Source organism: Hibiscus syriacus, unplaced genomic scaffold (genome assembly GCF_006381635.1).
Source record: "Hibiscus syriacus cultivar Baekdansim isolate YM2019G1 unplaced genomic scaffold, ASM638163v2 tig00110569_pilon, whole genome shotgun sequence".
NCBI lineage: Eukaryota > Viridiplantae > Streptophyta > Magnoliopsida > Malvales > Malvaceae > Hibiscus > Hibiscus syriacus.
In genome coordinates, this window is record NW_024062784.1 from 596,602 (window position 1) to 612,367 (window position 15,766).

The window sequence follows — 15,766 nt, forward strand, 5'->3', positions numbered from 1 at the left end:
CGAAATGCCGAGCTGAAGAAGCTTCGAGAACCACCAGAAGTCTCTGGTTTGCTTTGCTTTCCATTTCTATATAAATTATATTAATTTCTATTTTTTTTCTGAATTACACTAAACCTCACAAATCACAGTCGTCTTCCCCAAAGCAAAACTCGAAGCTAACAGATTCCTCTTCCATGGCCGACGAAGCCAAAGCCAAAGGCAACGCCGCCTTTTCCTCAGGTGATTTCAACGCCGCGATCAAACACTTCACGGAAGCTATAGACCTTGCTCCGACCAACCACGTCCTTTACTCAAACCGATCTGCCGCTTACGCTTCTCTTCATCAATACGATGCAGCGTTATCCGACGCCAAAAAGACCGTCGAACTCAAACCCGACTGGTCCAAAGGTTACAGCAGGATCGGCGCGGCTCAACTCGGCTTGCATCAATATCAAGACGCGATTTCGGCGTATAAGAAAGGTATCGAGATTGATCCTAATAATGAAGCTCTGAAATCGGGATTGGCTGATGCTCAATCGGCTTCAGCGTCGGTTTCGACTTCACGATCTAGGGCGGCTCAGCCACCCAATCTGTTCGGCGATGCTTTTCAGGGGCCGGAGATGTGGGCGAAGTTGACTGCGGATCCGACGACTAGGCTTTATTTACAGCAGCCGGATTTTGTTAAGGCGATGCAGGATATTCAGAAAAACCCTACCAAATTGAATGAATATTTGAAGGATCAGAGGGTTATGCAAGCTTTGGGAGTTCTATTGAATGTTAAGTTTAAAGCGCATGGTGCTGGCGACGACATGGATACTCCAGAGGCTGATTCGCCTCCAGCTCCACAGCCTTCACAGCCCGCTAAGGAGGAGGTGAGGAAGCCTGAGCCTGAGACGGTACCTGAACCGATGGAAATTCCGGAAGAGGAGAAGGAGAAAAAAGAGAAGAAGGAGAAAGCTTTAAAGGAGAAGGAGGCTGGAAATGCTGCATATAGGAAGAAGGATTTCGAGACGGCTATTCAGCATTACACGACAGCAATGGAGCTTGATGATGAGGATATTTCGTACATCACCAATCGGGCTGCTGTTTATTTGGAAATGGGCAAGGTATGGTTGCCTATATTTGTTTGTTTAGAAGTGAGGAAATTTACTTCATTAAATGTAGGTGTTTATGATACTAATGAAGTTTAGAAACTGTTGGTTGATTTTATGTTTTATTTTTCCTTTCAGCTTTAAACATTGAAATTTAGGTGGCCTAGATTAATAATATCCATTCTACTTTCATCTAGAATAAAGTAGTTGAGTAGACATTCATTTGAAGAAAATTATTTTTTTCCCAATTTTTATATTGCCATTGCGACGAAATTTGCTCCGTGCTAAAAAATATTCTGCTTTTGGGTTGAAGTTCTTAATTGGTTATAACATACGTCTAACTTCACTTCCTTTGTTGAATACAGTATGAGGACTGCATTAAAGACTGTGACAAGGCTGTTGAAAGAGGTAGAGAGCTCCGAGCAGACTATAAAATGGTAGCAAGAGCTTTGACTAGGAAGGGGACTGCTTTGGTGAAGACGGTGAAATGCTCGAAAGATTATGAACCGGCGATAGAGACTTTCCAGAAAGCTCTTACAGAGCATCGGAATTCAGACACTTTGAAGAAACTAAATGATGCAGAAAAAGCAAAGAAGGATTTGGAACAACAAGAGTACTTTGATCCAAAGCTAGCAGATGAGGAGCGTGAGAAAGGTATTCTTCATCAGTTTTTGTATATTCCTTGCAGGCAACTTCATGGTTCTTTAGATTTGTTTCCTTGTAAAGTTATATTCTCGTCACTTGTATTTCCTCCTGTTCATTTGAGTTCCATCCAAGTATGCGTGGAATAATTGTGGAGTGGAAGCAATATGGTATTCCCACTCCCATATACTGTTCATTTACTCACTGCAGAAATATATTTTTAGGGAATGAATTTTTCAAGCAACAGAAGTATCCAGAGGCTGTGAAGCATTATACAGAGTCATTGAGAAGAAACCCCAAAGATCCAAAGGTAAGGTGTCAAATTCCTTTCTTGTGAGTTTGTGGTGACATTTGGCAAAGATACACGAAAAATAGGATTTTTTTTGTCGACTGAACTTCATTTTGCATGCCAGGCATATAGCAATAGAGCTGCATGCTACACAAAATTGGGAGCAATGCCTGAGGGACTGAAAGATGCTGAGAAGTGCATTGAGCTAGATCCAACCTTTTCTAAGGGCTACACCAGAAGAGGAGCTATTCAGTTCTTCATGAAGGAGTATGACAAAGCTTTAGAAACATACCAGGAAGGGTTGAAACATGATCCCAATAACCAGGAACTGCTCGATGGAGTTCGAAGGTAAGCAGTTCTCATTTGATTCCGTGTTCCTATATCAGCAGTACCCCAGTACCTTCTATAATCACTTGGTTCTCTCAATTATTTTGCAGATGTGTGGAACAGATTAACAAAGCTAGTCGAGGTGATTTCACCCCTGAAGAGTTGAAGGAAAGACAGGTGAGGATTGCAGAAATTCCTTTGCCCTTGTTTTTCATTTGGATTCAAACGAGCTGTATAGGATGCAAACGTGAATTTAAATTAATGTGATATTGTTGCAGGCTAAGGCAATGCAAGATCCTGAAATTCAAAACATTCTGTCGGATCCTGTCATGAGACAGGTAAGTTCTTATAACGCGAACATATCCGGATATTTTTGCTGTTTTGTTTACTGAGAGAGCAAAAAAATGTGGGATGGGGGCAGGTTTTGATTGATTTCCAGGAGAATCCAAAGGCAGCACAAGAACACACGAAGAATCCTATGGTGATGAACAAGATTCAAAAGCTGGTCACCGCTGGAATTGTCCAAATGAGATGAAAACGTAGATGGATTAACTTGAGTCCGTTTTGCCTTCACCATTGCAGTAAACTTGTTTGTGTGTGTTTTTCATTTCAGTAATTCTGTATCGCCTGAATTTGGGTTGGATTAATTCATAAGAAAAAGAACTAGTTTCATCAAATATTCATCGAGTTTGCATGGGATCGATTACATAACTGTTTGCCAACGTTACTCCAAATATCCACTCAAAGCAACTACCTAGGATTAACATGCATTCACGCTTAAATAGCACGCTGGCATTACCAGGGTTACAAACTTATATATATATATATATTTAATAATACGATAATTATAAAGATAGGTAGTATCTGTCTATTATTTATCTATAAATTGTATATATATATCTTAGTTGATCGACAACACTCTTTTTATTCTCAAAAACTTTATAAATGTATAATTAGAAATTAACTAATTAAACAGCCGGGTAATTATAATTATTCTATACAGATTACTCTCGTTACATTAAAGTTTTTTTTATATAATCATAGATTAATCTAGATTCCTTTTTTGATCAAAGCATCCGATTTCCAAATTCTCATAGGAGCCCCCTAGAATTCCTGTGAGACTTATTTTTATGGATTCCGTTATTTCAGTGATTTGGACTAAACAATCATTAAAATCTAACTACTATAAAATGGTCATAATAGATACTTAAACAATATAACCAATTTATTAATATTAAATATATTCAGAGGCCCTGTACAACGGGGGGTGTAGCTCATATGGTAGAGCGCTCGCTTCGCATGCGAGAGGCACGGGGTTCGATTCCCCGCACCTCCACTCTGTTTTTTGCTATATATATGCGATAATCTCTTAAATGCAAGGACTTGTTTTGTTTTAAGGTTTCGTTTCCCCCCTATAAAAACTGCTCAGCTTCCAAAAGCAGCACCGCCACCTACCACCGTGGATTACTACCGTCTGCTGCCATCGAGCTTTTCGGTGTTCGACATAAACGCCATAGATGAACTGGGGGTCAAGGCGGAGCAAGGCCAGTAGGAGAACCAAGACAAGAAGCACACGCATGTTCCGGCTATACTTCTGGAGAAGCTCAACGCCTTGGATGCTGTTCATATAACAACAACGATAACAAGAAGCCTCGAGCTCCACCTTCACCTCGCCTCCAAAACCAGCAAAACAAGAACCATCCTCGTAAGAGCTCAACTTTTCACACTATAGAAGAGCTAGACACAAAGTGGTCTTCGAAATAATCAAAACCAGCTGCAAACGAGTTAAGGAAAATCGAGTCAATGGGAAAAAGAGACGAAAACGATACCAACAGAGCCAAGGAACCCGGAGCCACGAGTTTCATTTCAGCCAGGAGCGTCCAAGTTAAAATTTAGGCCTTCATAGTAAAGGACAGTGAAGAGCGGGAGAAAGAATAAGATAATGAGCAAACGAGACCCATTAAGCGAGTTCCCGGAGATATGCCCGCCGAGCGGCAACGACACGATGGTGATTTACTCGACGTCGTTAAGGAGCGTCCGCCGCACGTTTGTAGAGAAGTTGGCTTGCGGCGGCTGCGACGGAGCAATGTTCGTGCCATGTGTGGAGTGCGGAGGAAACTCCAAAGTGACGACGAGTGGGGCTGATAAATGAGAAGGGTGTGGGAAATGTAAAATGGATTAATCGCTGTCCAACTTGTCTATAATGCTTTTCAATTGCATGGTTAGGCCCATTGAGTTGGGCTTAAGAGATTTTGAAGGCAAAAACGGCCCAATACACATGCGAGTTAATTATTTAGTAAAATACGGCATAAAATAATTTATTTAGGGATTTACGGTATTTGTTACAGTGACTTGGAACTCGTCATGTCGAGGTGATGAGTTTAAATAAAAATATTTTTTTATTCAAACTTTTTATCTTAAAATGACGAATTTCTTGAACATTATAACAAATGTCGTAGATCTCAAAATAAACTTCTATATGTCCTATTGGGCTAATTTTTTTCCCGATAACTATATTGGGCCAAAAATCGTTTTTGAATTATGATGTTCATTCAAGAGTGAATTATATATATTTTTGTAGATAAGATTTCTCGCAATCGGATCATTTTAGAATAACAATATTTATTTTATCACTAGAATCATTCTTGAGGACTGTACTAAAATAAATAAATTTATAATTAGAGGGAGAAACCATGTGTATACTTATTTTTTTGAGTAAATTATGCGTTTAATATCAAACTATCAACTTTAGTTCGTTTCAGTACCAAAACTTCCAATTTTTTTAAAAATCATACTTAAACTTTAGTTTTTGTTTCATTTTAGTACCTCAGTTAAAAATTTAACGTTAAGTTTGAAAAAAATGAAAGCTTATTTACTAAAATAGATCAAAACTAATAGTTTAGGTACTAAATGCGTTAAGTTCTTAATGGCAGAGTACTAAAATGAAACAAAAACTAAACATTAGGTATATACTGTTAAAAAATTGAAAGTTTAGGTACTAAAATGGATCAAAACTGATCGTTTAGGTACTTAACTTGTAGTATACCCCTTTTTTAAAGAATAAAAGAATGGCTTTTGCTATGATTATATTATTGGTGAAGTAACTTGTAATACCCCAAAATTTTGGTTAGTGAACAAAATGTAAATTTTGAAAGTTTAGTGGCCAAAGTATAAAATTGGGAAAAATTTAGGGACTTAAGTGGTAATTTTCCCAAAAAGAATTTTTATTCCATAAATGGATAGTTTATTCTTGAGAGTGAGGTTTTATTGGAATCAGATTCTTGATCTGGAATTGGTGTTAAAACCTAGAAAGTGTTTGAGTCCAGTAAAAATTCGGTAAATCAGATCGAATAGAAATTTTGAGAAAATTGAAGGATGATAAATTAAGCTTGTAAATATTATTTTCACATTTTTAAATGATGAACAATAATATGGAGTATTGGATTTGAGAAATAATTTCCATGTTCAATTTGGACCGTTGGATGAAAAATTGCAATATTGAAATTTTGGAAAAGTTGCATGGGCAAAGTTGTAAAGGGGAAATTAATTTGTTTATATTTGACTTTATAAAGATGACAAGGGTTATGTGGCTTCATTTGGATGTAATTATCAAGTTTTATTAATGGTAAAATTGTCATTTCTTAAATACATGATAAATTAACATGTAATTAACTAAAATTTCATGAAAATTTTGTCATCTTTCTCCTCTATTTCCTGGCCTTCATACCCTAAGTAAGAGAATTTTTATTTTTCATTTTTAAGCCAATTTATTAGGTTTTTGGATTAAGACGTTAAATAGAAAATTGTTCTATTCGATGAGCTATATCATTGGTTATCATTATTGCATGTTAATCTTGCTTGAGTTCAAAGATCCCAAATTCTAGGGTTTATGTTCATATTAGGAATTGATTATTGATTTTGAGGTTGTAGAATCATTTTCAAGCTTGTTTGATGATTAAATCATGATCAAACCTCCTAGGAATGCATTTGGTAGTTTTGGCCTAACCCTAAAAATTAGAGGAAGTTGTGATTTGATGAAATTTGATTAGGGCTTTGATTTTAGAGATTTTATAAGGTTGAATAGAGGTTGATTTCATGCTCGAATCGAATCAAAACCAAGTGAAATCATGGAACCCTAGACTTGTACTATTCGGCTTTGGCTTTTAAGGATGAGGAAAATTATGGAAAAATTATGTAAGGATTGGAAATTATGTAGGAAGTATTCTACAAGCCTTAAATAATTTTGGGGATCATTTTCTAATTTTATGGAAGTTGGGGGACCTATTTGAAAATTATGAGATCTATGTGTAATGGTTCAATATTTCATGTATTTTGCAGGAAATTAATGTTAGAGTGTTGAAATTGATGTTAAAATGTGAAATTGGATCATTTTGGAAACTTGGTAAGTTTGGTGAGTAGTTTAGGAAGTTTGGAGGGTTTAAAGGTAGTTATGCAATTGTAAATGTACTAGATTGATTATGTGTAATGGAATTTTCAGTATTGAATTTAAATTGAGCAAAGAGTAAAAGACCATTTCGAATGAAACGAAAAAGTTAAGAAGAATTCATAATTTGTGGTTAAAAATGCAAAGTTGAGAATGTTATGTGAAGTTTGATGAATTTAGATAAAAAAGGGACTTGAATGGCCAATTTGAAGTGTTATGGTCAACAATTATGTTGTGACATGGAATTAGTATCGAATGAGCATCGAAAGAATTTTTAGGAAATTATTTTCTATTATGTGCCTATGTCAGTAAGATTCTAACATGTGGTTTAAATTTGTATATGTTTGTAATGATGCTCATTTAAATTGTGTGCTTGAAATCAAGATCAAGCAATATTAAAGATAAGGAAAAGCTTGAGGATGGAATGTGAATTTCTAAGGAAGGTTTACAAGCTAACGACACTATGCGAATGCAAATTTAATTTGTACTTATGTTATCGAACAAAAATTGGCTTGCGATTAACCAGTGACAGAGTTACTATGGTAATAAGTGACCCCTAATTGTTATGTGTTTTGTGGTTCATGAATATTTGTTCATTTGGTGAGCTAATAGAATTAGTGAATCTGCCCAGATTTGTGATCGGAATAGTAAGTTTAGAAAACCATAAAAAATTATACATAAATAATTAGAGGATGAATCTTACACCGTTGGATAAGTATATCAGTCTAGTTTTGTTTAAAACAAACGGATACTAACTTCGAGGAGTATACAAAAGGATATGATTTTTTAATTAAGGATAGGTCAAAATATAGGGTAGCAGATTCTACTCAAAACAACTTCTGTAAGTCAGCTTTGAAAATTCATTATAAATTGTAAAAATCGAACTAGAGGAAGTGCCTTATATAATTAGATTCATATTCGAGTCTAGTTTTCATTGGTATAAAAACAATTTTAAGTGTGCATATTAATACATAATAATATTTCTTTAAAAGTAGTGCAAACTGCCAGAGTAGTAATTTGCGATAAATTTTGTAATCGAAGTAATTGAAAGCGAAATAATACACCTAAAGCTTAGTGAGACTTATATTTTGGACCTATAAATAAAGTGTCAAAGTGAGTGCATTATTTATTTAAGTTATATCTAACTGAGGAAGACTTGTGATATGTCAACCTATGATGATTTAAAAGAAAAGTTTGAATTAAATTATGGTATATTTTCATACTGGTTAACAAAATGATTTATGATATATTTGTATATGAAATATCCAATATGTTTTTATATGATGTTTTATGAAAATATATTTGTATGAAATTTCTAAAATGATTTTTAAGTAAGAACGACTCAAAGTATTTTATGTTATATTTGTAATTTTAATTATGGATGGTTTCATATATGAACTGCTCAATGCACTGGTTTTGATAAATGATATTGAAAAATGCTATTGATTGGAAATATTGAATTATAAATTATATGAATTCAAAGTAAAACACATTGTATGTTGCATTGAGAGTCGTAAGTACAATTGACATGCCATGAGGTCAAGTGATTTTGATTCTGATATGGTACATTTTGTATCACACCATTGGTGCAAATGATATTATTGCACTTGGAGTGCATAGTCTGAGTTTGATGAAAGCACTGAACTGCGTATTGCGCACACTCGTCTTACTCGCGTACCTTGCATTCTCATAAATATACATTGGACTATGAATCTGAAAGTGAAGTTATGAATATGAAAGTAAAGCTATGAATCTGAAATGAATTATGAATTTGGAAAGTTTTGAATCTGAAAATGAAAGTTTTGAAATATATATGAATGAAAAGAATTTGACATGATTATTATGTTTGATATTGATTATCGCGATTTTGACAAAATCATGAGATGATGATTTTCAATTTTCTAATGAGGAATAGCGGCTTCATTAAGTCAGTTTGAATATTTAATGATTTATTTAAATTCAAGTTTAAAGTTTTAAATTATTATAATATTAATTATTAAATTGTTTTATATATGATATCACTTTAGTTTATTTATATGCCTCAATAAGTGTATACTTAACGTGTGATGATTTTCACGCGTAGGTAAAGAAGAGCAAACGAAGTAAGGAGTTGAGCTTGGCATCAATCAACGAAGAATAATTACAGATATCAGTAATGACATCCTGTTATTTTAATTTCCTAGATGACATATATGCGAATAAGATATGCTTGAGATATATATTTATGAATATAAATATGTGAGTAAAAAACTTATATTTTTATTAGAATAAGAAACATTCTAAAGTAGATTATTATCGACAGTTTATTTTATGATAATAAATAATATATAACTATCTAGTTGATGCCTAAAATTGTTATTAATCATGGTGATCTAAATATTATATTATGATTTTACGTGACTAATTTATTATATTGAAAGGATTAAATTGGATAAGTTTTAAAGAAGCAAATTTGTACCAATTTTTCAACTATAAAATGTATGTAAATGTTATGTAACATTTTTAACTCGTATTCAAGTATGTATACAGGTTAAGGGTGTTACGTAATTATAATTTTATTGATCACTCAAATGCTTAGTACTATAGACCAACGCTTTGAGATGACAAATTAAATCACCTTATTATTGTGTATGAATGGGATTCCTCCTCCACCTAATTTGAAGCACTAAATCGGAAGCCAATAGGGTTCAAATTAGGGTATTGGGAAAAAGGTAAAAATTTTATATAAATAAACAATACAATGGGAAGGTAATAACATGGAATTTGACCTTAGTCTAGTGGTGTGCTTATTAAGTTTGACCAATCATTTGGGGTTTTAATGACATTCCTCACCTCACAGATGATATATCTTGTCTTTGATCCAACGGTTGGGAAGCACTTAATCTAATCAAACAAAAAAGTCAAAGCATGTATTGTTTAGGGCACAATGATTTTATTTATTTAGTATGAAAATAATTAGATATACTTATTTTTTTCTCAAAAAAAAAATATAATTGAATTAAACTAAAAGTTTTATGTGCATAATTAGTGATGAGCTTAGAATTTACATTCGATAAGTTTTGACTAGATCTTATAGATCATAGTTTTATTTTTTTTTAAATCAATTTTATATCAAGATTTTTTTTGAAAAAATTTCGACCCAATTACAGATAATATTATAATTATTCCTTATATATTTAAGGGTAATTATAATAATACTCATCTCTCTATAATTTTTTTAACTAGATCTATATTTTACTTAATAAAAATAAGATATATAATGTGTGTCTGTTAAATAAAGCCGGGTGTAGATTTTTGCCATAAAAATTGGATCAAATTTCAGGTTAGACAAAATCCCTCTAAATTCAAGTCTAGTCAGGTTGAGCGGTGAGTGGATAGATAGAATACTCAAATCAAGTTCGGATCGATCAAAAACCCGACTCGACCTATTTCAATCCCTACATATAATTGAATCAAAATCAATTTTTTTTATTAAACTGAGGTGATTACATGGTAGTATTCATTTTAGGGATTCTAAATCATTTGACAATGAACACGTTCAAACATCTCTGTCTGCAGACGTTGGTATTCGAACCTAATACCTCTAAAGACAACAACCACGACTTTAACTATCGAGGTAACTTAGTTGTTGCTATTTATTTCGATGTATAATGTTGTGTTGTTGTCATTGTTTATCTTATGTTAGCTCACACCCAACAATGCCCTAACATAGGTGGGTCGTTCAGGGTTGTTATGGAACTTTGATTATACGTTATTAAAAATGAAATCAATTAAGTTTTTTCAATATTTTTATAATATATGAGCTATGGTTCACTATATTAAAAAATTATAAGGATATCTCACATTTGAACTCTTGAAAGGTAGTAGTAATTGGTAAAAATTATATTTTACCCCCCAAATGATAAAAAGAATCTTAGTACTGGTAAAAGATTATAATATTACAAACCAATATATTTATTTTTTATTGAATAAAACATGTATATGTATGATGGATCAAAGACATAATTTATGGAAGTTTGTATGACATCGAGTGCTCAACCATGTTAATTGAATTGTCATAATCTTCCATTACAGGTTTCTTAATACAAATTATAAAGTGTTGGAATCCAGCAGCAGACAGAACATAGTATATATATATATATAACAAGAGAGAATATCAACTCTTGGAAGGGAGAAAGGGTCACAAAGTACACCCCCTCATATTATAATAATTTTATTACCACAAGTATTAATAATTAAGACAGGGATTAAAGTTAAGCTTGAGAAATGCATAATCATGTTTAAGGCCAATATACATAACCTTAGCTGTTTCTCAATACACACTTTTTTATTACCTAAATGGTTCCTTATTTTTCTATAGGAATAAACTTTATTTTCTGCGAATCGATTTCAGATTTTATGTTTTGACTATTTGAGTCTTTATTGAATATTTTTTATTTATCTAATATTTATCTTTTTATCATGTTTGTTCTGTCTCAGTAAAAGTATTTGTTGAATTATAGCGAATACGACTTTCGTAAAACATCTTTAGAGATAATATTTAATATACGACTCCAGCGAGTCTAAATCTAAATTTATTAAACGAAGTAGAGAAAAAAGAGTCAATCATTTGTAAGTCATTATAGTAATCATTTTGTAATAGTTTGATAGATTTAATGATTCTAGCCAACTCTTTTTGGGTTAACTCTTTCTTAACTTCTCATGTTGAATTCCTTGCTCCTGGCATCTCTGACCATTGCTTAGCTTTGGTATGACTTTCTAAAGATGTTCAAGCTAATAGGCCAAAGCCTTTTAAGTTCTTCAATTTTTGGCCGAGTCATCCTGATTTCATGAGAGTTGTTCAACAGTCTTGGAGCAGCCCTTCTTCTGGTAATCCTATGCAAATCCTTTTTTTTTTCCGAAATTGAAACGTTTGAAAGTTAATCTTAAAGAGTTCAACCGTTCCAACTACAGTGATTTAAGAAACAGAGTCTTACATAAGAAATCTGAACTCGAACTCCAACAGATTAAAACTTTAAATGGAGAGGATAATTTCCTTAAGGAAATTCAATTGCAAACTGAGCTAAAGCAGCTTGAAGATGCTGAGAATTTGTTTCTAAGACAAAAGGCAAAGATTCAATGGCTAAAGGAGGGAGATATGTGCACAAAATTTTTCCACTTAGCTGTGGCTCTCAAGTACAAGAGAGACACCATTCGTATTCTGATTGATGACCAAGGCAATAAATTGGAAACATTTGATTCCATGTCAACTAAGGTCTCTAACTACTTCTGCAACTTAGTTGGTTTTGTTGATTCTGAAGTGAATAGTACTGACCCTGTTCTGTTGAAAGAATTATTGAACTTTACTCTGACTGAGGATAACTCTAAAGATCTTGTTAAAACAATCTTTGAGGATGAAATCAAGAAAGCTTTCTTTTCTCAAGGAAACGACAAATCTCCTGGCCCGGATGGCTATACGCCTTATTTCTTTAAATTCTGATGGTCCATCATTAGTTTTGATGTTATTGCTGCCATTAATTTTTTCTTTCAAGATCTGTTCCTTCTTCCAGCTTTTAATGTCACATCTATTGTTCTTGTTCCTAAGATTCCTAACCCTTGTAAAGTTAAGGACTTCAGACCTATTTCCTGCTGCTCAGTTGTGTACAAGGCAATCTCTAAAATTCTGGTCAGTAGATTAACCAATGTTCTTCCTGATTTGGTTACTCTCAACCAAACTGCTTTCATTAAAGATAGAAATATTATTGATAATACATTACTTGCTCAAGAATTGGTTAGAGGTTATGGTAGGAAGACTATTTCCCCTAGATGCTCATTGAAAGTTGATCTTCATAAAGCCTTTGATACCCTTAATTGGGACTTCATTTCTTCTGTTCTCAAAGCCATTGGACTGCCTCAAACCTTCATCACTTGGATTGAACTTTGCTACTCAACTGCTTCTTACTCTGTCTCCTTTAATGGGACATTAGTTGGTTTCTTTAGAGGAGCTAAAGGAATTAGGCAAGGAGACCCACTTTCTCCTTTGTTATTCGTGCTTTCTATGAATGTTCTCTCCAAGCTCTTAAACTTAGCTGCCACTAGAGGAATCTTTGGGTATCACCCCAAATTCAAAAAAATAGGACTCACTCATCTCTCATTTGCTGATGACATTCTTATTTTTTGCAAGGGGAACACTGAATCTATTATTAGTGTTAATAGTGTCCTTGACATGTTCTATAAAATGTCTGGTCTGAAACTTAATGCATCCAAATGTGAGCTATTTGCTGCTGGCATGACTGCTACGAAACTGGAAGAAATCAATCTGTCTACTGGTTTTAAAAATGGCAGCCTGCCTGTAAGATATTTGGGTATTCCTCTAGTCACTAGAAAAATTTCTGATAAGGACTGCTTTCCCCTCATTGAAAAAAATGAAAGCTAATGGTCTTCTAAATTCCTTAGCTATGCAGGGAGAATGGAACTTATTAAAATTGTTTTATCCAGTCTTTCCAATTTCTGGTCTAGACAAATTTTTCTACCTCAGCCAGTGATTAAAAAAATCGAGCAATTATGCTCTAGGTTCTTCTGGAAAGGAGCTGATCAAAAAGCTTATGGTGCTCGTGTGAGCTGGAATAATATTTGTTACCTCAAATCAGAGGGAGGTCTTGGAATCAAAGATTTAAAGACTTGGAATAAAGCTTATATGCTCCTTCTCATTAAAAAAAAATCTTGCAGGTGAGGGTTCTCTTTGGGTAGCATGGATCAAATGATCTATTTTTAAGGATAAAGACTTTTGGAATGTTGACATCCGTTCATCGCAAAGTTGGGGCTTAAGGAAACTCCTAAAATTAAGACAAGAAGCTCGTCCTGTTCTGGACGCTGGAAATACAACAATTACAGCAGTTTGGGATGCCATTAGAGTCAAGAAAACTATTGTTCCTTGGCAGAAAATTGTCTGGTTTCCTATGCACATTCCTAAGCATAGTTTAATCTCTTGGATGGCTTTGCTTGATAGGCTTCCTACAAGAGAAAGACTAAACCGTATGGGCCTAATCACTGACTGCAAATGTATTTTCTGTGATGAGCCTTTGGAAACTAGGGACCATATTTTTCTGCTCTGTCCTATGGCTAATTTAATCTGGAAAAATGTTTTTTCTCTCTCGGGACTTTACTTCTTCCCTTGCCCGTGGGACGTTTTTTGTGCAAGGGCTTCCAATGCTTGGAAAGGTAAATCAATGCTCACTCTTATTCTGAAGTTATCTTTTAATGCTACTATTTACTTACTATAAGATGAAAGAAACAAGCGAATGTTCCAAGGTAGATCCAAGAATGCTCAAGAATTATTCCATACAATCAGAGATATAATTGGACTGCACTTAAGCAATAGGAAATTCAATTGTAATGACAATGTTAATATTACTCTTTCTAGGAATTGGAATATAGGGTGATCTTTGTTTTTGTGTTGGATGATCACTGCTTATTTCGCTCCGTTTCTTTGTATCTTAATGTTGTACCGGTTGATTTTGGGTAATAAAAAATTTTAATTATCCAAAAAAAATCATTTTTTCTTAGTTTAGGGACCTCTAGTTTACTTCACCAAGAAAAATTTCTGCTAGGTTAAATGGAGCCAATCCTGTTGCCTGTTTCGAAGCAGACAACGAAAGAGACGGCAATAAACGGCGGGATCCCACCTAACACCTCTCCGTTAACCCCGAACCACGCGCTTCTTAATAGCGTGCACCGGCCAATAACCCATTCATTTATTTATGGAATGAACAAAATTTGACTAGATTCGAAAAATTAATCTTTTTAACTTGATTTTAAAAAATTTTAAATTTAACTCAAATAACTTAAATTTTTTAATAATTAGTAAATTAAATTTTAAGTTTGAGTCGAATCTCTCAAATTTATATAATATATGTATGTCACACGTAAAAAAAATGTATTGAATAGGATTATAAAAGATTAATTAAATTGAAATCAAATAATATCAAAAATATTATAAATATTTACTATTAAATTTAAATAAAAACTCGAAAATTCAATTCGATTCGAATTTTTTTAAATTAACTTCAAATTATAAAATAGAATTCATCAATTCGAATAATTAAAACTTTTCTAATTAGACTCAATTCGATTGAATGCTCATCCTACAGTGAAATGCAGTTGAGAAACGGCATTAGTCCACCACCGTTTGCCGCCAAAATGGTCCGTCATGTTTAACACATTCCTCCGTTCCCCGGTTAAATCCTGAACCAGAGTTAGTTAAGTTAGCCATAAGACAATGCTTAATAAGAGAAGACCAAATAAAGACATAAATAAGGAAAGAAACAGGCGAAAGAATCATAGTTAAAGGCAGACAACATTCACGGAATATAAGACACGCGCGAAGCGATTTTCTGGGATTCTGTTGCAACGGCGTTTCCTCAGCTGAAAGTGGTTTCGCGAGGTGAAGCAAGGCGGTATCGTGACGGTGAAAGCGGTTTTAGATTACGGTGTTTGTTTGGATCTGGCGATTGTTATGGTGTTACGAAGAGGCGGAGGCAAGTGAATTAGAAGTGAAGTTTTGAAGAGTCAAGCAGTCGAATCGTGTTAATTAGATTGTTTAAGTGTATACGATACTATATATTAAGTGAAGGATCAGATCGGTTGGGACTTTGGAGGTTTTTGAAATTCGCTGCTGCTTGTTGTTGACTTGGAGAGTTAGAGAGAGTTCAATGACGGCGAATCTGGGAGAGTCGTTTTCGCAGACAAATAATGTCTCACCTGAAGGTAAAACGAAAACACAAATCCGCAGCTTCTTTTAATTTTGTTTGCCTTTTTCCTGGAAAATCGTTGTAACTTTTTTTATTTTCTTTTGATTGATAGGAAATGGAGGCGATGATCTGTACACGGAGTTATGGAAGTTATGTGCCGGACCACTGGTTGAGGTTCCTCGAGCTAACGAGACAGTGTATTATTTTCCTCAAGGACATATGGAACAGGTAAATCTCTTTTCACTTTTCACTTTCATATTTTTAT

The 15,766-nt window shown here is 33.9% G+C and overlaps 2 protein-coding genes and 1 non-coding gene across 5 annotated transcripts in view; all 3 read left to right on the forward strand.

The window, feature by feature from the left end:
- Positions 1-3,005, forward strand: LOC120132484 (hsp70-Hsp90 organizing protein 3-like). The gene is made up of 7 exons (XM_039149234.1): positions 1-1,085; positions 1,436-1,724; positions 1,937-2,022; positions 2,126-2,349; positions 2,439-2,505; positions 2,607-2,666; positions 2,750-3,005. Exons 1-7 carry the CDS (start codon positions 174-176, stop codon positions 2,861-2,863), a joined length of 1,752 nt encoding a protein of 583 aa, XP_039005165.1. The 5' UTR covers positions 1-173; the 3' UTR covers positions 2,864-3,005.
- LOC120132483 (auxin response factor 9-like) overlaps positions 2,092-15,766 on the forward strand; it is a 17,248-nt gene continuing 3,573 nt past the window's right edge. Inside the window, exons 1-3 of one of the 3 annotated variants that reach the window (XM_039149232.1) lie at positions 2,092-2,097; positions 15,409-15,517; positions 15,614-15,729. In XM_039149232.1, coding sequence (XP_039005163.1) covers positions 15,463-15,517; positions 15,614-15,729 — 171 coding nt within the window. In that variant the 5' untranslated portion in view covers positions 2,092-2,097; positions 15,409-15,462. Of the gene's footprint in view, positions 2,098-3,712; positions 3,719-15,120; positions 15,518-15,613; positions 15,730-15,766 lie in introns of those variants that run through there. The other 2 variants (XM_039149233.1, XM_039149231.1) reach the window with 2 other exon arrangements.
- TRNAA-CGC lies at positions 3,592-3,664 on the forward strand. Its single transcript has one exon. It is a non-coding gene; the product is annotated as a tRNA-Ala (tRNA).